We start from the raw sequence: 25,584 nt of genomic DNA, 5'->3' as shown, positions 1-25,584 counted from the left end.
GTGCGACAAAGGGGACCGTGAAGCCACGCTGTCTGCACCTGGGTCACTGCCTTCCTTCCCCACAGTGAAAAAGTCAGGCAGGCATAACCCTGGTGATGGCAGACTTGTAAACTTTCAGATTTTGTGCTTTGCTGCGTAAAGGAACTTGTGGAAATCTTTATAAGCAGGGCTCCATCCACAGCATCGACAGTTCTTCTCTGCTCCAAATCAGCTCTACACAGCTCCTATCTTCCATGAGGTGGACATTTTTCGACTTGTTGACTTGCAGTTTTGTTCTCTTAGCTCCCAGGTTGATTTCCTGGGTGTTCGTAATGATTTGATATTTATCTAGCTCTGCTGAAGGACCATACGAGCTTAGGGTCCCCCTGCCCCTCTGCCCCTCTGCCAACTTAACTCATCCTAGGGAGTTCACATGAATGAAATCATGACTATGCAGTCTTTTCTTGGATTTCCTACATAATCATGCTGTCTTGGAAAACTTACACTTTTGTTTCCATCTTTCCAGTCCCTATGCCTTCAATTTCTTTTCATCCTCTTCCTAGTTGTCTAGTGGTTATCCTTAGCATTGAGCATATATACTCAATTGTATTAAATATCAAGTTACTCAATGACTGAAAATAAACGAGCAATTAAAAAAGCATTAGTCCTAATTATTCCTCTCTTGTCTAACGTGCCATATGTGACCTCCATGGCATTGGTATGTTAAAATTATAATCAGTGCTGGTTAGATATTCCCATCTGTTCACCAATTTCTTTGTTTATGATTGCTTTTGATTCAACTCCTTCATTCTGGACGCAATTACTGTCTTCCCAAAGGGCTCCTTTTCTATGTTCTTTATCTGAAAATGTCTTTGTTCTGTCCTTATTGTCAAGTGGTGGGTTAGTAGACACAGAGTTACCAATTGACCATTATAGTCTATCAGCACCTTGAAGAGAACATTTTACTGTTTTTGATCTTTGTTGAGAAGTATGGCATTTGTTGGTCTAATTGTAGATGTTTTATCATTTAATTTCTGTTTTCTCTTCTAGTGCCGTTTAAGGATCTCTCCATGGGTCTGAAGTTGCTGCATTTTCACTAGGGTAGGTGTGAATCTACTCAAGACTCAGTGTACTTTCGCATTCTGAGGTCGCACTTATTTCATCAACCCTGGAAAAATTTCAACGTCACTTCAAATGTCAAGATTTTCACAGTCTGTATTCCACTGAAATGCCTGGAGACACACACAGAGCCTTCTCATTCTATTTTCAAGGCCTTGTAAGTGCTTCCATGTTTCAAATTATCTTTATCTTCCAGGCTCTGTTTCAGGAAACTTCTTCATATTTACCCCCTATCTAGCTAGCCACCTAACACTACTATACAGTTTTATACTTCAAAAATCATATTTCTTGATATTGCCAAATGTTCCATGGTGGAGGGAACAAAATCCCTCCCAGTAGACCCCTGAGTTTAAGGTAATGAAAGGCCCAGGATGTTATCATATACTGATCCAATGCAATTTTATTTAATATTTTCCTCAAAATCCTCCCAACATGCCATAGCATTCATTACCCAGGGCCTTTGGCAACCTGAAACCCCGAGGTTCTCAATGGGGAGGAATTTTACCCCAAGGATATTGGGAAATGTCTGAAGATTTATTATCTCAACACAAGGGGAGAGGAAGCACCCCTTGCACCAAGTGGGTAGAGGCAACAGATGGGTATACACCTCTTACAAGGCACAACATACTCCCCCACCCCCAACAAATCTCGCCCAGAATGTCATTGGCGCTGATTTTGAGAAATCCCGTTCTATCCCAACCAATTATAATGCCTTAAAGATCTCTAAGCTCTTGACATGATTATTTTTCTGTGTGTATACGTGGGCTTATTTAAAATCTAAGTTTCAACTTAGAGTTTGTTGCATGCATTGTTGCTTGCACCCGAGTGTTTGCAGCATTCAAATATTTTTTATTCCTAACTTTATTTTTTGAAAGTGTATGCACGCAACATGTTTGCCTACACATTTCAGAAACTGAAAGGCTTCAAAGAAAGGAAGTTGTTTGCAGAAAAATGTAGAAGAGGAGAATAAAACGTCAGACACACCCTGAAAACAAATAGGTTTTATTTTAGATGATCACAACAATATTATATGTATGTAGGACATTTCTTCAAGAAATTTTTTGGCAGCCATTGCAAACAGTAGGACCTTCATTCACACCTTTCATTGGGGGATGTTTGCGTACAGTCATGGGTTTCACTTTACTCCTCTGTTTCGTGGAAAATGTTCCACAGAAGAACATGGCAGCACTTATTAGCGAGAGGGTGGCAGTTGTGATTCCTAGTGGGAATACATAGGAGAAGCGTTTCCTTATCAGCATTTCTTTTCCAATGGGAAAACTAAGTGGGAAATCAAGGGTGGTTTGGCCATAAAAATCCACAGCAAAATTCCAGCTCACTGTAATTGCAGTACAACTACAGCTACAGATGAGAAAGAAGGCAGAGACGTTGTAACACAATCGAAGGAAATCTGGGTATGGGACATGGATCCAGTGGACCACAAGTGCCACTGAACCAAAAATCAGGACTACGCAATTCAAAGAATTTGCCAACAATATCAGGCCCTGCCCATACCAGATTTCATCTGAAATCACCCAGCTTCCATTGATCCTGTCATACATAGGCAACTCAACAATTGCACCAGAGATATTAAATTTTTGAAAGTAGAAATATTCCCAAAGTCCAATGTACACAATGGAAACAATGTTGCTGTTAAACTCCCACACGTGCCAGGATCTGCTGTTGGCTAGACTGATGCCAAAAGCCCAGGCCAGATAACTGAAAAACAGGCCCATCAGTTTGAGGAACAGGTGCTTCAATTCCAGTTGACTGATGACAGGGTAGAGGCATCATGAAATCAAAGCAGGAACACACCAAAGAGAAAAAAGAATCAGAATGAATGAGTCACAGTTCCGAAAGTGCTCAGTATTTATGTCTTGTCCTTCTGGTCTATGCGTCATATTTAATAGTCTCATATATGTATTCACTTTCAATTAGTGTTCTAAATGTTTATGTAAGGATAAAATGACCCCGGTGACGGTATAAATTTACATGCCATTCTGGGAACACAGTGTGACATATCTCTCAACCACCAAACTGTTCAATATCTCTTGTCTAGCAACTCCAATTCCAGGACTTTTGCCAAGTTATTGCTAAGAGTTTGCAAAAATATACATAGAGAGATGTGGTTTTTTTTCCCAGCACTGTTTATCAGGGAGAAAAATTGGAATTAAGTGAATGTCTACAAATAGAGGAATCATTAACTAAATTATAGTACATCAAGGATTATAGTGAAATATTACACGACCATTACTAAGAAGGAGTGAATCCGTGTAAATGACCTGAAGAAACCTCCATGGGAAAGCAAAATGAAAAATAATCCATATGGTATGACAATCTGCGTCAAAAGAAAACACACAACTTTCTTTATATATCTGCAAGTATAGATATGTGCATACGTTTTTGAAAGTTTAGAAGGATGCACACAAAAAGAGGAACCCTGATCAACTGACAGAAGTAGAGAATTTCCTTCTTATTTTCATATTTTCTATAATCTGTATGGTGCATAGTTTTAAATGGAAAACAGAATAAACATAACCTTGATGATCTGTAACATGTTGCACACAACAAATCATGCTAAGGGTGCCTGAGTGGCAGAGTCAGTTGTCGGACTTGTGATCCCAGCTTAGGTCTTGATCTCAGGGTCATGAGATGAAGCCCCGCATGGCTCCTCCACTGGGCACAGAGCCTACTTAAAAAAATTCATGCCTATTTACTTTTTCTTAATCCATCCCTTGCTTAAAACTCTCCCTTTAGACGTTGGCTTCTTTTAAGGGTACAACTTAAAAATAGCTTGGTGTGTTTTGCATGAAGCAAATATCTCTTACAAAGCAAAATCTAGATTGTGGCCCAACCTGTTTGCATCTGTTTCAGTTTTAATCCTTGGAGTTCGTGGCAAGGATAATCAGAAAATGATACTCCTAGGGCTTCTCCCTCTGCTGATTAGCAGAAAGAATGAGACAGAGAGGAATGCTCAGAGTGGAATGCTGAGTGGGAAACATAAACAACCACCCACGTAGAAGAGTTTTAGGACCCTCCAAACTACATCTCCTTGCTATGAAGCCTGATATCCCCAACACTGTATCCTCTCTGTTCCATAATCTTCTGGGGAATGCACTTCCTCATTGCATGAAAGCAGCAGTTTTAGTAAAATTAGAAAGATGAGTTTGGAGCTGACGGCCAGTTTGATGACCTCACTCTCCAGGAATGATATTTCCTTGCCCATAGAGGTCTGAGCGAATGGTCCATAAGACCAAGGAGTTTTGACAGCATGAAGAATCAGGACGAAGAATGTTACAAATGCAGAAAAGTATGCCAGTTCAAGGAAGTTTGGGTGCATCTGTGTGTGGAACCAGTGGAATGAGAACATGTTTTTCCTGATGATCAAATTTTAAACACTCCCTGTATCTTATGTTAACATATTACCCATATGCCATGTAGAAGGACTCCAGTGTGCAGAAGCTTAAAGAATGGTAAATATTCTTCGTAGCAGCAGGAAATTTTAAACTGGAAGGGGAAAATGTCAAGCCAACCTTCAAAGATCCACAAGGAGAGACGAACAACCTATAGTAAAAAAAAAAAAGCTACAATTAATGTAGAGTTTGGGGCTCCGAAGAAAGCCCAACATACCCTGCCTCTTACCAAATGTTTATTATACATAGCTTGCATTTTGTAAAGGTCATTGCCTATTCCAGATAATTCACATTAACACATTTCAATTCTCATAGCAGCCCAATGATAGATATAGAGTTATGACCCCATTTTTGAAACGAGGGGCTTGAGCTCCGAGAGGTTGAGTAACTTACTCTAGGTCACACAGACATAAATGGCAAAGCCAGACTCTAGAGCTCTTGGTGTTGACAGAGTTATTCATGACTCTCCTGATACCAGATGGCATTTATTCACATCCAAAGAGAATAAAAAATACAGGTGCCTAGACAGCTCAATCCATTAAGCGTCTGACTCTGGATTCATCTCAGGTCATACATGATCTCACAGTTTGTGAGTTCAAGCCCCACGTGGAGCTCTGTGCTGGCAGTGCAGAGACTGCTTGTGATTCCCTCTCTCTCCCTGTCTCTGCCTCTCCTCTGTTTTTTCTGTCTCAAAACAAATAAGTAAACTTAAAAAACATAGACAATTTCTATGTCAATTATAATAGTGGCCCATATTTTATGTCCCATAAAAAATGAAGCTGAATCTTGAAGGACAGCAACATATCGGAAAATAAATTACAAGCTTAGTCAACAATGTGCATTGCTGGTGGGAATGTTAAATAGCACAGCCACTGGGGAAAACAGTACAGAGATTCCTCAAAAATTGAAACTTAGGATTGCCATGTGGTGCAGCCCTTCCACTTCTGGATATGTATAACCAAAAGAAGAGAAAGCAGGAACTCAAATAGATATTTGCCCACTCATGTCCGTAGCAACATTATTCACAAGAGCTTGCGTGGAAACAACACAGATTCCCGTCAGTGGATGAACGGATAAGCTAATGTCGTCTATCCATATCCGGAATGATATTCAGGCTTCTACAAGAAGGACATTCTGACACCTGCTACAACACGGGTGAACCTCAAGGGCATTATAACGAGGGAAGTAAGTCAGACAAAAAGAACAAATACTCTATGGTTCTACTTCTATGAGTAACCTAATCAAACTCATAAAGACAGAAAGTTCAATAGTGGATGGCAAGGGGACTTAGTGTTCAATGGGTACCGAGTTTGTTTTGGAACATGAAAAAATTCTGGAGATGGATGGTTGTGAGGGTTGCACAACAACGTGAATGTCGCCAATGCTGCAGAACGCTTCAAAATGGTTAAATGAAAAATTCTTTGTGATAGATATTTTATTACCATAAAAAGTGACACAAAAAGCAGGTATTTTATAAAAAAACAAAGCAAAGTTGTGTTCAATCTATCGAAGAAATGACACCCCGTGGTTTGGCAACACCGTCCCTGCATTTCTAAGTTACAAGCAGTTAACGTTTACAAGTTTGCTTTCCCACAAACACACAGCCATATCACTGTGGCATGGAAAGACAGGTATGATGTCGGGGATGCCATTACCCCATATTGTGAGTTTTCATTCATAATCAAAGTGATACTGAAATAAACTCAGTTTTAAAAGCCGATGGCATAGACACTAGTAGGCCGTGGTAAAAATGTGAAGATGCTGGGTTATGTCAGAACAACAGGGGCCTGGACTTAACTTTCTTTGTTGGACCATCCAGTGAATGACATGTAAGCTCTTCACAGATGAGATGAAATGATTAAACTAAAATGACCCCCAAGATGTCTCAAGGCTCTCCTTGACCAGGGAAAAAGATAAAGCACGTTAGTTTCCCTACTGTGGCAAAAAAAAAAAAAAAAAAAAAAAAAAAAAAGCCTTTCTAAGGACACACAGAGTAGTAGTAGCTGCCAAACTGTAAGGGAAATAAGTCAAATTATTCTTGGGGTGCCTGGGTTGCTCAGCTGTCAGAGCCTGTGACTCTTGATCTAGGCTTGTGAGTTCCAGCCCCACATTGGGCCTACAGGTGATTTACCAAACAAACAAATGTCCTTCTTTTTCCATGACTACAAGTGCGGATCTGTGAATTATGAGTGCCAGGTACATTCCAAGAGATGCTATAGAGCACCAGAGCAGTGAAACACCACTTGGAGAGGTGTTTCTAGAAGAGAAATTTATTTTTGGAGGACCTACATCAAAATAATCACTGTACTTCATGAGAGTCTTAAGTCGGAAAACTATAAGAAGGTTCATATTGAATTGGAAGAAAGATGTGTCATGACAGGAGCCAAAGTTAGGGCCAACAGGAATGCACCTTCCTTAAGCTTCCGTGGACAGGGATGCATGGATAGATATTGACGTAGGTCTCATATGTGGCCTCTTTCTGTTTTGTTTCAGTTGGAAAGATCGGTTCTATTCTCCCCCCTTTTGTTGCCAGCTATGCTTATAGTTGTAAACTTATATAATTTTAATCTAAGGCTATGATCAAAATTATCAAAACTCACACAGTAAGCATGATATTAAAGTGAACCAGAGCCAGAACTGTGCAGAGAAGAGACACAAGGGTAGAAAGATTTATAGCAAATAGGGAGAGTACAGAGAAACTTACACTATCATTTTTTTATTTCTTTTTGTTTCATACTTTACTTGCAGTGTAATTTACAAAGAGTAAAAAATACTCCCCTTCAATGTACAGCTCAGGGAAGATTTACCTATTTCCCACAGTAACTTCCATTTAAAGGAAAAGAATATTCCAGTCCCCCAAACCTCTTTCTTGACTCTTGCTAGTCAATAGTCAAGTCAATAGTAGGCCTGCCCCCCCCCACCACCCATGTGTAAACAACTAATCTAGTTTCCTCTACCATAAATGTGTTTGCATATTATTTTTAAATTTTTAACGTATATTTATTTTCGAGAGAGAGACACACAGAGCGTGAGCAGGGGAGTGTCAGAGAGAGAGGGAGACACAGAATCCAAAGCAGGTTCCAGGCTCTGAGTCGTCAGCACAGACCCCAGTGTGGGCCTCCAAACCACCAACCATGATATCATGAGCTGAGCTGAAGTTGAACGCTTAACGGACTGAGCCACCCAAGTGCCCCTGTTTGCGTATTCTTAAACTTCACATATATGGAAACACACGGAATGTAACGTATCTTCGCTGTCAGCTTTCTTTTGTTTGGCATACCGTTTGTGAGATTCACCTGTGCTGTCGAATGCATCATCACTTTGTTCATTTTTATTGTTGCATAGTATTCCGTTGTTTGGCCACACCCAATTTGTGTACCCATTCTTCTGTAGATGAATATCTGGGTTGTCTCCAGTTTGGGGCTATTAGGGGGATGAGTTTATTAATATTTTAAAAATAAAGCATATATTTCCTTTATAAGTCAACTCATTTGCTCAAGCAGCAGTTAGGAAATCTGTGTTTTGTAGAATTAGATTTTTTTTTTGAGAGGGAGAGAGAGAGGGAGAGAGAGGGAGCTAGTGTGAGCTGTGGACGTGTAGAGAGTGAGTGGTAGAGGATCCAAAGCAGGGTCTGTGCTGACAGCAACAGGCCTGATGCAGGACTCAAACTCACGAACCTTGAGATCCGATCCTGAACTGAGACAAAGTCAGATGCTCAACCAACTGAATCAGCTAGCTAGCTGCCCCTGCCTGTAGAGTTAGTTTTCTAAAGAAATGTGGCAAGTCAGGAATCTAGACGGACTTTTAACACTTCACAGACAACCCACACACTATTTGCTGCTCCCCTGTTTGGGGGGAGGCTTTTAGAAGAGGAGAAAGCCAGGAAAGACAGGTGGATGGAAACTTGTATTCTCCACAAGACTTGTGTCATTCTTGCAGAGAAAAAGCATATATCCTAGAGAAATATGCAGAGGGCATTGAGTTGGGGTGTGGAGTCTCTGATAGCACACTGAGTCATGTGAATAATAGCTTTTGGAGCATAAAAATAACTACCCCGCAGATAATTCTATTATTGTGTCGACTACTATGTTGGAGGACCGTCAAAAGACCTCAGATTTCATCCCAGCTCATCCTCTGACCAGTGACAAGCCACTTAGAATCTCTATATTTTGATCCCTCATGTGGAGGATGGGAGCCACCTGCCCCACATCCTTTCTGTGCCACAGGAACTCTGTGCTTCCCGGTGCTTAGGCAATCAAGCACATTCTCCAGGGCTACCAGACAGAGAAAGGTAAAAGTAATTCATGAACCATGAAACATCAAGTCACTGGGCATTATGATAACTGTCACCTCCTGGTGTTTCCTCGGAACCTGAGCTGGGACTACTGGAGAGGATGAGGAGTTGCCAGCACTAGCCTGTGCTACCTTCCCTGCCTTGGTCAGGGAGTGCTGTCACTCTTATGTGGCTCCCTATTTCCCAGTCTCAACAACAAATATTCTGGCACTTTCGATTTCGTCTCCAGCCCAAATGCCATATGGAATCCCTCTTGCTCCTGATTACCTTGGAAGGATATCCATGAGGGAGAAAGAATGTAAGAAATGCCCCCAGCCCTCATAGCATCCTCTGGTACCTAAGTCAGTGCTAGATACATTCCCATGTCTAATACACAGGATATATTCTTTTTGCTTATTCCTGTAAAAAATAATCGTTCCAAGAGGTAATTTGGGAGGTCTTGAAACTCATTTTTCTCCTTTTCTTCTTTTACCCATCTCCCCCAAGGCAAACCCAGCCATGGCAATCCCCTTGCTTTATGTATCTAAAGTCCTTATGATCCACTGGGTTGTTCTCTCTTGAGACTGCAGGCAAAAGAGCTTCAAACACCCACCAAACACCCACCAAAGGCAATTCAGCCACTCCCCTGTGACCAACAGGTGGCAGGTGTGTCACTCTGTTGGTGGTCACCGTCTCCTGTGAGAGAAGTGGGTTGAGGCAGCCTTTTCTCATAAGCATGTCTTCTACAACCTTATGTTTTCCAAGTAACCTGCGGCATGGATCCTCTTAATTTACACAACTCCGCTTTAGAAGCCCCTATCTGTGAAGTTGGCCTTAATTAGACTTATTACGGTGGAAGGTTTCGTTGGGGGAAACGTGATGTTTACCCGGAAGCCGCTGTACAAGCCATTACAGTTTCCTGGAGAATATGTGGGACTCAGGCCTAGGCCACCCTGAAAGTCTGAATGGGCCTCAGACTTGCCATCATGTCTTTTCAAAGACGTGGGAAGGGAGCCAGGAACTCTTTAACTAAAGGAAAAGGATGGGATTTTCTCCCATTGCCCACTACTTGAGAGCTAAGGGTGTCATGTAAGTAACGGTCAGCAGAAAAATATGAGAATGCTATTAGAATTTTACAAAATCTCAGGGGTGACTGCGTGGCTCAGTTGGTTAAGCATAAGTAAGTCTTTTGCTCAGGTCATGACCTTGTGGTTTGTGAGCTTGAGCCCCATGCCAGGCTCTGTGACATCTCAGGGCCTGGAGCCTACTTCAGATTCTGTGTCTTTCTCTCTCTCTCTCTGCCCCTCCTCAGCTTGAACTCTGTTTCTCTCTCTCTCTCTCTCTCTCTCTCTCTCTCTCTCTCTCTCTGTGTGTGTGTGTGTGTGTGTCTCTCTCTCTCTCTGTCTCTCTCTCTCTCTCTCCGTCTCTGCTAAACGTTAAAAAAATGTTTTTGTTTTTTTTCCAAAATCTGCATCAAGAGGAAGAATTTGTTGCCCAGAAACCGTAATACAAAGCCTAAAGGCAAAGTGCCTGTTTAACATTCTACCAGAGCACTCAGCCCGCTTGGGTCTACAGGCAGTGTTTTTGGAAAATATATTTAAACAGCTGATAGACTTATGTTGCCACGGGGAAAAAAGTTCAAACACTATGCCGTCAAAGACTTAAATATTCTTTGGAAAGAAGGACATTCCATGTTAGCCCTCTGATTTCTCTTCTGTGAATTTTGCGTGGGCCATAGACTGTCGCTTTAGACTAAAGTGAGTATGTCACCTTCATTTTAATGTTTAACCTATTAAAACCTTGTTTTTTCAGTCATTCATTTAGTTTAATTGAGGTCATTTAAACATCTGAAGAGTGTGAATCCTATTAGCAACCAAGCAGCACAAGTAGAAGGTAGAAGTCTTATATACTCGGTATCATCAAGGCTCTTGGTTAAATGTTTTGGTGGCACTTTGCATGTGAAAGATACCCAATGAATTTTTGGTGAAAGAATTCATCAGTGGGTGAAGGACTGTCTTAAGCATGATTCTGGAATGCAATCCAATAGAAGGGATTAGAAGTTACCCTGGGAGCCGAAGCTGACTAGGCCACCTATAGAGTTTGGGAGAAGAAGTCCACAAAGGTCATACCTATTGGGGAGGGTTCTGGAAGAATATATTTAAATTTGTATAAACAAGACCTATACTCCTAATACAACTTAAAAATAATTACATTAACAGTTGTATTGATATCACCAAAAGAGAAGAGATATTTCCCGCCCCAAACCACACACACACAAATAAAAGTGCTGACTAGAAAAAGCAAATATGAACTGAATGTCTAAGAATGAGTGAGACTTAGCATATGTCCCTACTCCAAGTCCTACTCCAAGATATCTACTAAGAGAAATAAAAGTACATTTGTTCATAAATCCAAATGCAAGTGTGTATAGCACCTTTCTCCATAATTGCCTCATTCTGGAAACTACTCAGTGGGGGAGAAAGACTATCTTAAACAATCCTCAAGAAACAAAGTAGATGGATGTCTGGTGGCTCACTCAGTTGAGCACCCAACTCTTGATCCTGGATCAAGATCCCAGCATCCTGGAATCAAGCTATGCATCAGAGCTCTGCACTGGGTGTGAAGCCTGCTTGAGATTCTCTCTCTCTTTGTCCCTCTCCTTCGTTCATGCTCTCTCTCACTAGAGTAAAAAGTAAGTAAATATGGGTTCTGAGTGACTCAGTAGTTTAAAAATCCAGCCCTTGTTTTCAACTCATGGCTCATGAGTACAAGCCCCACATCAGGTTCCACACTGACAGTGCAGAGCCTGCTTGCGATTATTTCTCTCCTCTTCTCTCTGCCCTCCACTGCTCGTGCTCTCTTAAAATAAATACGATTTTCAAACAAAGTCTTGAGAGAGGAAAAGACATACCACGTTCTTGAATAAGGAGACTCATGTTATAAACATGTAAGTTATCCTTCAGTTGACTTACAAACTTAGCAGGATCTTAATTTTAAAAAATCATGTTTTTTTTTCCAGTCTGGAGTAACACAAGTTGAGTATAAAATTCATATGTGAAGATAAGAGGGAAAGGGGTACCTGGGTGGCTCAGGCAGTTAATCGACTGATTTTGGCTCGTATCATGATCTCATAATTCCTGGGTTTGAGCCCCGCATCAGGCTCTGTGCTGACATCTTGGAACGTGGAGCCTGCTTCGGATTGTGAGTCTCCCTCTCTCTCTGCCTCTCCCCCACTCATGATGTGTCTCTGTCTCTCAAAAATGTATAAACATTAAAAATTAAAGATACATGGGAATAATTAAGAAATCCTAAGAATGGGGAGAGAATAAGCATACTACTTGCAATAGCATTTTATTTAATTAGGGCTTTAAAATTTTTAAAAAGTATATTATTGGCACGTCATACACTGATGCTCTAAAGGATTCCAATAGAATGTCCATACATGGACCCAATATCTATGGAATTTATGAAATTAGTTTATGAAAATAAGACAGCATCCAAATCAGTGTAGAAAAGATACTTGTTTTTGTTTGTTTGTTTGTTTGTTTGTTTGTATTTTGTCTTCTTTATTAGGTGACATGGCACCAAAGGAGAGTCATTTTTTAAAAAAAATTTTTTTAACGTTTATTTATTTTTGAGACAGAGAGAGACAGAGCATGAATGGGGGAGGGTCAGAGAGAGGGAGACACAGAATCTGAAACAGGCTCCAGGCTCTGAGCTGTCAGCACAGAGCCCGACGCGGAGCTCGAACTCATGGACCGCAAGATCATGACCTGAGCCGAAGTCGGCCGCTTAACCGACTGAGCCACCCAGGCGCCTCAGGAGAGTCATTTTAAAAAGGTAAAACTGGCCTAATATCTTGCACTACACATCAGGTTAAACTCCAAATGAATACAATAAAAATGAAATGTTAACATAAAAAATGAAGAAAAACTTAAAAAATGCCTTTAGAGCATGGGAATAGAGAAATATATATCATGACTCAAATACCACAAGCAATAAAAGATTGATAAATTTGACAATATAAGCTTTACCAAAAGCATTCATATGACAAAATGCAATAAGCAAAGCTCCCAAGTAAAAGCCAAGTTAAGAAGAATATTTGTAAGTGAAGGCTCAAAAGGCAAAGGGCAAATACACTTACTATATTAATTTCTCCTAAACATCAAGAATATCAACACCTCAGGATAAGAACGGGTTAGGAATATGAGCAGGTTAGTGGTAGGCATTTTGTGACATGGACTCCAATGATCCCCTCCTTTCCCATATTCATGTCCTCACCTTCTCCCCTGCAGTGTGAGCGGGAGCTAGCACTTGCTTCTAATGAATAGGAAATGACAACAGTGATAACATGTGATTCTATGATTAGGTTACACAAACATAGCCACAAACAAACAATCAAACAAAAAAACAAACAACAATCATGACTTCCATCCTACTGGCATTCTCTCTTCCTCTCTCAATTACCTGCTCTGACAAAGGCAGCTGCCATGTTTTGAGAAGCTCTACTGAGAGGGCCATCTGGGAAGGAACTGAAGACCGTAGCCCATAGCTAATGAGGAGGTGATGAAATGAAATGTACTTACATTACAACAATGTAAGTAAGCTATAAGGTGGATTCCCCATTGAGCCTTCAAATGAGTGCAAGGCCTGGCTGGCATTTGGTGAGAGACCATGAAGGAGAGGATCTAGCTAAGCTGTTGTCAAACTACTGATCTACAGAAGTTGTAAGATCATAAGTAAAATAAATCAAATTAAAACATGCTTTAAGCCACTAAGTTGTAGGCTAATATGTTACACAGATACAGATAAAAGACATATCACCAAAGAAATGAAAAAAAACGCCTTGAAACATTTGGAAAAATATTCACTCTTACTAACAAGAAAAATATACATTGGAAATAATATAGAGATACCATTTCTCACCTATGACACCAAAGATAAATTCAAAAAACTTGTGGTGTTTTTTTTTGTTGTTGTTGTTGACAAAGCTGTGAAGAATAAGGCATTCTCACAGATTTCTCATGGGAATGTGAATTGTATCACCCCTTGGAGAACTGCAATCATCCTAGGAACCTAACTTAAACACACGCTGGCAAAACTACAAAAGTATGTATGCACAAAGTTATAATACAGATATGCATATATGCAGAGTCACCTAGCTGGCTGAATAAACTAGGGTAAAGCCACACAATGGAATACCATGCAGCCATAAAACAGTGAGAAAGATCTCTATATCCAAGACAAAGTGATCCTGCAGGAAGTTATTGATTAGATAGATAGATAGATAGATAGATAGATAGATAGATAGATAGATATAGATGATGTAGATTTAGATAGATAGGTATACACACACACACACACACACATATATATATATACACATACACACACACATATATATGATATATGTATATGAATATGGTTGCCTTTTGAAAAACATGGAATAAATACAAACACACAACCCCTGTATTTGCAAAAGAAAATTTTGGATAATAAACAAAAAATGCTTAAGTTACCTAAGATGGCAGAGAATAGGATATGCATAGGAACAGAAGTTTATTCAGACAATCTTTTAAAGTAAATTTGACTTTGAAAATATGTAAATCTTTCACAAATGCAAAAATAAAACTGTGTCAAAACCACAAACGTAAAAATGCAAAACAGGATGAAGGTACCAGCGTGGCTCAGTCGGTTAAGTGTCTGACTTTGGCTCAGATCGTGATGTCACAGTTTCTGACTTTGAGCCCCACGTTGGGCTCTGTGCTGACAGCTCGGAGCCTGGAACCTGCTTTGGATTCTGTGTCTCCCTCTCTCTCTGCCCCTCCCCTGCCCACACTCTGTGTGTCTCTCAAGAAAAAAATAGAAAGGTTAAAACAATTTGAAAAGAAATGTAAAAAAAATTAAAAAGAAAATAAGATGAAATGAATAAATCTAATTACTTATCCACCATATATAACTATACAACCATCATTAATCGTTAATGATATTAATGATTCATGATCAAAATATTGTATAATGTATTTTGATGATATGTATCTTTATCTTATACAATAAATTTTAGAGACAAAGAGCTCTTTTTAAATTTTTTTATGTTGATTTATTTTTGAGACAGAAACAGAGCATGAGTTGGGGTAGGGGCCGAGTGAGAGGGAGACACAGAATCTGAAGCAGGCTCTGAGCTGTCAGCATAGAACTCAACGAAGGGCTCGAACTCACAAACTGTGAGATCATGACCTGAGCTGAAGTCGGACACTCAACTGACTGAGCAACCCAGGCATCCCTGAGGCAAAGAGCTCTTAAAAAAAAACTTTTTTCTTAAAAAAACAAGCTTTGTTCAGTAGTCTTGTGGCTAAAAATGATTATTGGTAATATCGTCAAAATTTTATATATCACAGAATAAAGCAAATAAGTACGTTAATATCACTGGGTTTTTTATCTGGGAGAAAGGCAATATAAAATTGTAGTTAGAAAAAATTCTATGAGATTGAGTTAAATATATATTTCATATATATGTGATGATTTTTTTCATAAAAATTCATGTATCCTAGTTCTTCCCACTAAAATACCTACATATAAAGACAAGCAAAGAATGAGAGCTACCAGTGCCTAAACTGTGGTGTCTAAATACCATTCCCATGTCTAAGGATCAGGAATGGCATGCGGGTTCAAGATCTTGGGCCTCAGATGTATGTGATTCGCCTGGGACATCTTGTTGTGGCACAAAAAGGCCTCAAAGACTAAATGGGACTGCATAATGGGGTTTCTTTTTGGGTGATAAAAATGCTCTGTAGTCAGGTAAGTGTAATGGCTGTACAGGTATATGGATATACCAAAAAGCACACACTTGTAGTTGTTAAAGAGTAAATTTTATGGTATGTGAAATAACAGAGAAATTGTTATTAAAATATTATTAAAATAAGGTATTTTGAATAACAGAAATAGAATGGAAACTACCATCACTACAACTGTGCAGGCCACAAGAATCATGATTCTTCATAGGAAGTCTCTCTTAATTGTTAGGGATGGTCAGAGAATTAATCAGCTAGTAAACAGTTTCATTAAATACTGCAACTCTGCATTCCAGAGGAGGAATATGGATAATACCCATGTGTGCTGAGCATACTGACACAATGTGGGTTTTCAATGTGCAGAACCTTGCTGGTATATAATGGAAATCTCAGAGAATTGGAAAGTTACAAAAATTTTACTATGACATAGAATGTAGCATAGCTGAAGAACATGAAAAAAAAAATACTGAATACAAAAACATATTTTTCAAGCAAAACAAGTATGGTATAAGTAGCCAAGAATCCAATGTTTTTGCAGAAGTATCTTAGCATCATCCAAACAGGCATCAGCCATGAAAGAACTACAGGCTCTGGGAGAAGACTTAAGAGTTTTGTTTTGTTTGTTGTTGTTGTTGTTGTTGTTGTTGTTGTTGTTTGCAAACATACTGAAAAACACGCTGAAAGAACTGAGATGAAAACAATATCATGTCCATGAACTTCAGCAGTCTTCTTCAACATGATGGCAAGCTCTCAGAAGTGGCAAAAAGCTGAAGAAACAAGCATTCCCATATATTACAGTCACACATATTATTAACAGGTTAATGTCTCAAAATTCTCGAGACTGTAAAGATAGCTGCATGATCATACTGTGTTGAGAATTTCTTTTGCTCCTGAGATAGTGTTTCTGCAGAATTCTTCCTCTTGAAATAGTAACATGTTTTCTAGTCATGTCTCTTGAAAAGAAAAGGAAAATTATTTCAGTAATGATTTGACTTTATTAAAAATGCTTTTCTTCTGGCATCTGACTGGCTCAGTGTAGAGCATGCAAGTCTTGAGGGCAGGGTCATGAGTCTGAACACCACATTCGGTGCAGAGATTACTTTAAAAAAAAAACAAACCCTTTTTCCCTTAAATGTTAAACATGGAAACTGTCACTGAAAACTGGTTAATAAAATGATTTTAAGCAGGGTGTACCTGTACTTATTAATACTGCAGGTAGGTTTTTAGCTGGTAAAATTAATTTGTTTAAAAAATTAGTTTTATGAGAAAGGGGGGTTTCTAGTATGTCCATAGAGCAATCTATGGTTGACAACTGTCACGTATTTTGCAAATAGGATCCTTGGGGCACCTGGGTGGCTCAGTCAGTTAAGTGACAGACTCGATCTCAGCTCAGGTCTTGCACCCAGGCCTTGATCTTAGGGTCATTGAGTTCAAGCCCCCATTGGGCTCCACACTGGGCATGGAGCTTGGTTAAAAATAAAGGAAAAAAAGAAAAAAAAAAAAGGAAAAGAAGAGAAGAGAAGAGAAGAGAAGAGAAGAGAAGAGAAGAGAAGAGAAGAGAAGAGAAGAGAAAAAGAAAATAAGATCCATGAAGATTTCAAAAGAGAACTGTGAACCAGTGCAAAATTTTGTGTGTATAGTAGTATTTGTCTTACAGAGAATGTCCACAAACTTAAGAACCATGGGCATTAAATGTAATTGGATACAAAGTAAATAATATTCTTTTATTTTAACTTCTAACATTTGATGAATATAGTTGTTAACTGTATTACTGATATGTGCTTCTCTTCACTATTTTTTTTTTTGTTCAGGAAACTAAGGTTTATATAAAGAATTTTATTAAGAAAGTAGAGTTGTTTGACGGAATCAGTAGGTTATGATTGTCTTGAATAAAAGTTTTTTGAAACAAAATCTTAAATTAGGGGCACCTGGGTGGCTCAGTCAGTTGAGCATACAACTTCACCTCAGGCCATGATCTCTCAGTTTGTGAGTTTGAGCCCCACATCTGGCTCTGTGCTGACAGCTAAGAGCCTGGAGTCTGCTTCGGATTCTGTCTCCCTCTCTCTCTGCCCCTCCCCTGCTCATGCCCTGTCTCTCTCTCAAAAATAAATTTAAAAAAATTTAAAAATCTTCAAATAATACTGATGGATACATGTGAAAGGACATATGTCCCTGTGACTCTACTGCCAACAATGCAATAGTTTGATCACAAAAGTAATAATCAATGCAACTGAGTGAAACACTTTGAATATATAGACACCACCAGTTACATTAAAGACATTTATGAGACAATAAAGGGAATCTGAACACTAACAGCATACTTCATTACAATAGGAATTACTAACATTTATTGGTATTTATTTGTTGGTATTTAGAGATGTGTATTGAAGTATTTAAGAATAAAAATAATACACTGCCAGGGATTAATTACAAAGTAATCCAAGGAGGGATTGGTAAGTGTCAGGGAGGATACAGATGAAATACTTTTGGAAACATAGTGACAGTCTTGAAATGGAAGTAATCACCTGTCCATTTCTGAATGCACTGAAAAATTTATATAATAAAAACATGGAAACAATCTCACAAGTTCATATTCAAGATTTGAGTTGATACTCAAAAACAAGAAATGCTGCATGCCCAACACAGGGCCCAACATGGGGTTGGAACTCATGACCCTGAGATTAAGAGCTGAGATCAACAGCCAGAGGCTCAACTGACTAAGCCACATAGGCACCCCAATAGCTGTTAAAGTTTTTAAGGCATATGATTGTGCAAGGAAATGTCCATTTTTCAGAGCGTAATATTGAAACATACAGGAATGAAGACACATATCTGGGGTTTGCTTTGGCATACGATGGAAAAAACAGATTAAAGGGGAGAAGAAAGGACATATAAAGCTAATGTGACAAAATCCTGATAATTGTTGAGTCTGATAATGGGTATGGTGGATTCCTTATATTACTCACTCTGCTTCTGCACATTCGGGAAAATTTACATGATAGTACAATGTTATCATCATCATGACATAGGAAATAGACATGGTTGTTTTTAGCAGAAGTTTAAGAGGGAAATGTGAGAATCACAGAAAATCTTATATCCATACACTAGGTTCATAGTATTGATTATTTATTCAACAAATAAAATTCAGATCCAATAAGACCAACTGGCAGGCGGGGGAGATTTTTTTAATAGTTTTTTTTTCAATATGAAATTTATTGTCAAGTTGGTGTCCAGGGAAGATTTTTTAAATGAAATTTCTGTAATTCAAACAATGAACTCATGCATCAATGAACCAAAGGCACAGAGGATTATCGAGGGACACAGGTGGCTACTTTCTGCCCAAAACTTTGGCATGGTCTTGAATCCTTGGAGCTATTTGTAGAGCATCTTCCTAATACTTCCCATAAACTCTTTGTAATCTTGCATTTGCAAAGCACTTGCAACTAGGAATTTTACATTTCTGTAATTTCAGGATGCACTTGGTTAACCTGGGGGAATTTGTAAGATAGGAAAAGCAACCCATTCAACAACATCATGAAGGCAGCCAGGCATGCCACCACAATGGCACTGCCAGTCTCCTGAGTATTGGGTTTGAAGGGTATAGAGAGAGACAATGGGAAGGCAATACCTCTTCATTCATCACGGAGCGGTAATTCCAGATCACAGCAATTGAAATACAGATACCAGAATCTATGTTCAGAATTCCTGAGGCAACAAATGAATTGATGGTGGCATTCTCCTTAAGAATTACCATGAACACATTCCTAAGTGAAAAGATGATGGAGGTTCTCCCCAAAAGACCTAGGAGGCTGGTGACCACCAGGAGAATTTGAGAAACACGAATATCAAAAGGGAGGTAAGTATCATGGTAGGTGTAATGGTGATACCCTATGGTTCTGTTGTAGCTGTTCACATGGTGGTAAATACAGTCTTTCCACATTCCCACACAGACCATGCCAGAGGGAAAGAGAGAGGTGTTGTCCATGTACCACACTCACCACTCCACAAGGCCCATGTAATTGGCAGTAAGGATCCATCCTATGGCGGCTATAGCAAAACATGCTACTTGGCGGTTGGCCCTATTGATGAGCAAGACCATGGAGGCTGCCTACTGGGGTGAAGGGGGACTGCAAACAAATACAGAGTGTCATGAGGGTGGGCTCCAAGGCTTGGAAGAGTGCCTTCCCCACCCCCACTGTGTGGTAAGCTGTGCTATAGTTTGAGACCAGTGCCATTTGACATTCATGCCCTGCTGGTAGGAACACAGACTGAGCAAACTTTGGGAAGGGCCATTTGGATTAAAATGGACAGACTATCACACGGGCAGTTCCATTTCTGGGCGCTTGCCCAAAGAAATAATTAAGATTGGCCACCGATATTTAGTCGTACACTATTAATCACTATCTGTAATATTGAAGAATGGGAAACAGGTTCAAGTCTAACCCTGGGGCTTGGCTAAACACTTCATGCTGCATCCATGAAACGGAGCTATGCGCCAACATGAAACATATTAACAGGGATCAAACAAGGCGTACCCTTTTGTGTTGTCTCTGTTCGTCTTGTATAGTATTTTCAGGTTTCATCTGTGCGGTAGCATGTGTGAGGAGTTTCTTTCTTTTGATTACTGAGTCCTATTGAATTGGACGTACGTTTGTTCTCCCATCAGTTTTTGGACATTTGGGTTCTCTCCAAGTTTGGGCCATTATGGGGCTGCTATAAACATTTCTTCTTAACACTTTGTATGGGCCTACATTCCCATTTCTCTTGTGTAGGTCCCTTGGAGTGGGACTAGTGGGGTATATGATAGGTGGATGTCGAACTTTTCAGAAAGTGCTTGACCATTTCCCCAAGTGGCTACACCATTCTGACTGCCCACCAGCAATGCACGAAGGCTCCACTTTCTCGACCTCTTTTCCAACATTTCACAGGTTTAGTCTTCTAGATTATATTGATTCCTGTTTCCAGTAAAACATGACGGAAGGAAGATGTTGACCATGGATCGAGCCCAAACGGGAACTTACGAAAGAGTACAGAGAACGTCACCGTGCATATAAACACAACTGGAAGTCTCTATATGCTAAGTTAGTAAGAGACATTTTTCACTGGGTTAGCGTTGTTCAGGCTATCTGTATTGTGAAGAATCACATCTGTACAGAAAAGCACACAAAATCGAAGTGTACTGCTCAGTGAATTGGCACGGGGCAAATAACCCCGTCGGCACCACCTGGTGGAGGATAGATAACGGAATCACTTCCTTACTTGTCTTTACAGGGCTTTCCTTCAGCACGGGCCCCCAAAAGTGTTGCTTCAATTCTGCCTGTTTTTCAAAACAGGGATCCTGCAGTAGGCGTTCCTCTGTGCCTGGCTTCTTTCACTCAACACTGTATTTGTGGCCTTGGATTGTGACTTGTTAAATGAGGTCTGGCTGTTCAAGCTTTTTAGGTACTTCTGGCATGAGCATGATTTTTTTTTTTTAATAAAAACTATACAAAAGGCTTCATTAAGCTTGTAAAGCAATGGAGGATTAATTAATTCTGGTACATAAGTACTCTGTAATAACTCGTATTTGCACCTCACTGTCCTCCCTGGAAGGAACCCCACACAAGCTCGGGGATATTAGAGTATCTTCTGTGGGACTGTCCAGAAACTCAGCTTTTGCCAGAACCCTCAGCCATTGCAAACATCCCCAAGACCACAACAGCACCCGCAGGCAGAAGTTGACAGAGGGCTTACTGCTTGGAAGGTCTGTAGGTTCAGAGCCACACAGGGCCTCCAGAAAAGCCACCCCTGCCCACCCCAACCCCTCAGAGTCCAATTTGCAAATCAAATTGAAGACCTATACCTTATGTGTGCACTGGGTCTGAGACCAGAAGAAATTCCCTCATAATTCACATTCCTTTTCTATTCTATTGTATTTTTTGAGAGAGTAGGGTAGGGGCGGAGAGACAGAGGGAGAGAGACGGAGAATCCCAAGCAGGTTCCTCACTGTCAGCGCAGAATTCCACGTGGGGCTCGAACCCATGAACTGTGAGATCATGACCTGAGCCAAAGTTGCACGCTTAGCCGACTGAGCCACCCAGGCACCTCAATAATTCACATTCCTAGACTACTATTTCATTTCTAAATGCAAACTCTGATAGTATAAATGGAGGCATAAAGCAAGATCAAATGTAAGCTAAAAATGCCATAATCATATGTACTTAATGATAGTATTGAGTATCCAGTCATTTTTAGAAATTAAAGAATCTTGAGGCACCAGGGTGGCTCAGTCGGTTAAGCGTCTGACTCTTGAGCTCAGGTCCCGATCTCACGGCTTGTGAGTTCAAGCCCCACGTCAGGCTCCGTGCTGACAGCTCGGAGCCTGGAGCCTGCTTCACATTCTGTGTCTCCCTCTCTCTCTGCCCCTTCCCCGCCTGCACTCTGTCTCCCTCTCTCTCTCTCAAAAATAAATATTAAAAAAATTAAAAAAAAATAAGAAACTGTACCCAGCGCTGATGGCCTGTAGAATCAGAACTTCCTAACTGAAACCCTAGAGTCTCTGAAACCTATGCCGTGTGGTCGAGAGGAACGTGACAACATTCTTGCTCTCAGGTCAATGTTATCAAGCTCCATGACCTAATGGGAAAAGTGGAGAAATTGACACGTTTGTCTTTGGCTCCAGAGGAGAGCCACGTCCAGCCATTTTTCTGGAGGTACCAGCCACAGGGACTTGATACCCCTTCACCATCAGGCAGCTGGCATCCTCTCTCCTAACGGGCCACGCCCAACCCACAATGTGATGAGACCAAGGGGACTCTGAAGGATGCCGTTGCGATAGTCTGGATCTCATCCCATCAAAGCCCCTGGCTCGCTTACTTACCGTTTACAAACCTACACATGCACTTACCTGACATTCTAAAACCCTTCGAGAAAATTGTGTTAGAATGAGGCCATTGTGACACGGGAGCTGAGTGGAAAGTATAGCCATTTTGTCTACCATTCGCTAAAAGGAAGGCCCGCCCAAGAGAAGCATAAAAGCAATGCTGTCCTCGTTAGCAATCACTCCCCTCTCCCCTCCCCCGGCCCCTGGTCCTCCATGTTTACAGATACGCCTCTTCTGGATATCTCCTATAAACAGAGTCCTACGATATGTGGCCTTTAGGTCTGGCTGCTTCCACTCAGCATAATGTGCTAGGGGTTCATCCACAGATGTATCGGGACTCCATTCCTTTTCATGGCCTGGTAGTATTCCACTGTATAGACATACCAGTTTGTTTAGCAGGTGATGGACAGTTGGGTTCTTCTCCCTTCTGGGCTACTATGAATGATGCTACTGTGAACATTAACATGTGAGTCTCTGCGTGGATGTGTCTTCATTTGTCTTTGGCAGGAGGGGAATTGCTGGGTCACAAGGTAACTCTATGTCTAACACGTCGAGGGACCACCACACTGTTTTCTTAAGTGGCGGCACCATTTGATAATCCCACCGGCAATGTAGAAGGGCTCGAATTTCTCCACCTTCTCGTAACCTTTGTTACTGCATGTCTGTTTGGGTTTTGATTATTGTGTATATGGAAGCACGATGTATGCTCAGTGCAAAGGAACCTTGGCGACAAGGGGCACTTTGAAAGTGAGCCTCATTGTAGTTTTCTGGCCTCGTGAAGTTTAAGACATGACTATTCTTTCCAGTCTCTGGCTCGTAACCCGAATAGGATTTCCATCCCTTGCATTTAACAGAGCTTCATGAACTCTGAAATGCTTTCCCCAAGATGGGAAACCTTCTGGTGGAGTGTTCAAGCAGGTATTAGCTTCCCATGTGCAACGTACACCTTATACTTGCCTGAATTCTGATATGTCTTTGGTTCAGATTAGAAAGTCTCCCTTTTTTAAATTTTTTATTTGAGAGAGAGAGGGCACAAGTCGGCAAGGGGCAGAGAGAGAGAGAGAGAGAATCCCAGGAGGGGTAGAGAGAGAGAGAGAGAGAGAAAGAGAGAAAGAGACAGAGAGAGAGAGAGAAAAGAGAGAGAGAGAGAGAGAGAGAGAGAGAGAGAGAGAGAGAGAGAGAAAGCAGGGCTTGTTACCTGAAGCAGGGCTTGTGCTTACCTGGTGTGGGACTCCAACTCATGAACCGTGGGATCATGACCTGAGCTGGAGTCAGATGCTTCATGACTGAGCCACCCAGCCACCCAGAAAGTCTTCATTTCCAAGGGTAGAACGGATGGCATATGGCTGCCTTTCCCCAGAGATAGGCAAGTTATTTATTTTCACCAGCCAAGGAGACTAAATTTGAGGGCTACACATGTTGGCTAATTGGAGAATATAAAAGAGAAAAGAGGAAGTAGATTGTGCGGACCCATGTAGAGAAGCGGCCTCAGGAGAGGTGGGCCTGTGGATGTGTGAGACAGGCTTGAAATGGGGCAACAAAACGCCAATAAAATAAATAACAATAACCTCAAAAATCCCCGTGAGGTTGTCTCACGATGCCATTACAACCGTGTCACAATACAGAGGCTGCAGAATGAAGAGAGCCCTGAAGAGTTCTAAGTGGGATTACGTGGCCCGAGGGAAAGGGTCTGCCCCTTCCACCTTCCTTAGTCTTCACCACTGAGTGACACTGATGTGGTGCCACTCGAATCCGTGTCAGAAGAGTCCAGGACCGGGCATCAAAATGTGAAAGCAACGAACAGCCAATTAATCACGGACAGTGAGCGAAACAAACACTCGTGTGGCCAAGGAGTCAAAACACAATACAAGAGGGACTGAGAAAATACAACACAGACTCGGAAAATGAAACGTGGAATTACCCCGTGATCTGGCAATCCCACCTCTTGCTCTCTACCCAACGGAAGAGACCGCAGATACCTGCACCCCACGTTCATGTAGCGCCCTTCATGCTAAACCCAAATGTCTGTCCATGGACACATGGATAGAAAACATGTGGTCTTGACACACCATGGGACATTTATCAGCCTTGAAGAGGAGGGAAGTTCTGACACTTGTTCCAACATGGATGAACCGTGAAGACCTTACGCTGAAACAAGCCAGTCCCCAAGAGACAAATACTGTGATTCCACTTCTATGCAGTCCCCAGAGTGGGCACCTTCACAGAGACAGAGAGTAGGACAGCGGTTGCCAGGGGCTGGGGAAGAAAGGAATGGGGCAGTTAGTGTTTAACAGGGACAAGGTTTCAGTTTGGGAAGCCGAAGATGTCCTGGAGATGGGACAGTGGTGTTGACCTAACATTTTAAACGTCCATTGGACTGTACACTTAACGCATGGTAAGATGATCAAGATTATGTCCTATTGCACCACAGTAAGACACACACAACAAAGAAGGCCGAACCTCCACTGTCCAGTGACGCAGTCTCTGACGCAACGGAAGTCTGGGGAGGACGACGGCTAGCTACTGGGTCAGACGTGCAGAGCACAGGCTGTTCCTCTATCCAGCACAGCGTCCTCACTTGTCCATGGCCGGCCCCTCGGCTGGGCAGACAGGAGCACTCAGCCACCGAGCGGGCAGACAGGAGCACTCAGCCACCGAGCGTGACTGGAGCTCAGTCTGAAGGCCCTCTCCTCTCCTCAGCCTTCAACTGTGAGCACATTCTGTCACCCATTGTCTGCGCCTTCCAAGTTCTCGGTTGCTAGGTCCCGGACTCCAAGGCAACATCCGTCTTGTAACTCATCACCGCACCTCTTTGGTTTCTTTTCTGAATCATGTATTCTCTTTGCATATCATCTTTTGGTTTGGTTTTGTTTTAGTTTTAGTTTTCTTTTTTGGCGGGGGAGGGCGGGTAATGTTTACTAATGGACCATCAAAGTCCACTTTTAAGATGTATCTGATTCAGACCTGTCTCCTACTCATTTGCTCTCTTGTCCCCCAGAAATGGTATCTAACCCACACCATCAGGAAGTAATGACAATTTTTTTGTAAAGCTATGGCAACACCAGGGCACCTGGGTGTCTCTGTTGGTTGAGTGTCTGACTTCGGCTCAGGACATGATCTCGCCATTCACGAGTTCAAGCCCTGCATCGG

General features: G+C 41.2%; 1 protein-coding gene across 1 annotated transcript; it reads right to left on the bottom strand.

The window, feature by feature from the left end:
- Nucleotides 1-2,122: 2,122 nt before the first annotated feature.
- On the bottom strand, nt 2,123-25,584 carry LOC145714871 (uncharacterized). Its single transcript, XM_081794407.1, has 3 exons — nt 24,895-25,584; nt 4,522-4,659; nt 2,123-2,865 (listed from the first exon to the last, which is right to left on the bottom strand). Exons 2-3 carry the CDS (start codon nt 4,530-4,532, stop codon nt 2,148-2,150), a joined length of 729 nt encoding a protein of 242 aa, XP_081650533.1. The 5' UTR covers nt 4,533-4,659; nt 24,895-25,584; the 3' UTR covers nt 2,123-2,147.

The sequence above is a fragment of the Panthera onca genome, chromosome Y, assembly GCF_046562875.1.
Source record: "Panthera onca isolate mPanOnc1 chromosome Y, mPanOnc1 haplotype 2, whole genome shotgun sequence".
NCBI classification, from domain to species: domain Eukaryota; kingdom Metazoa; phylum Chordata; class Mammalia; order Carnivora; family Felidae; genus Panthera; species Panthera onca.
This window is presented reverse-complemented; position numbering and strand designations above follow the sequence as displayed.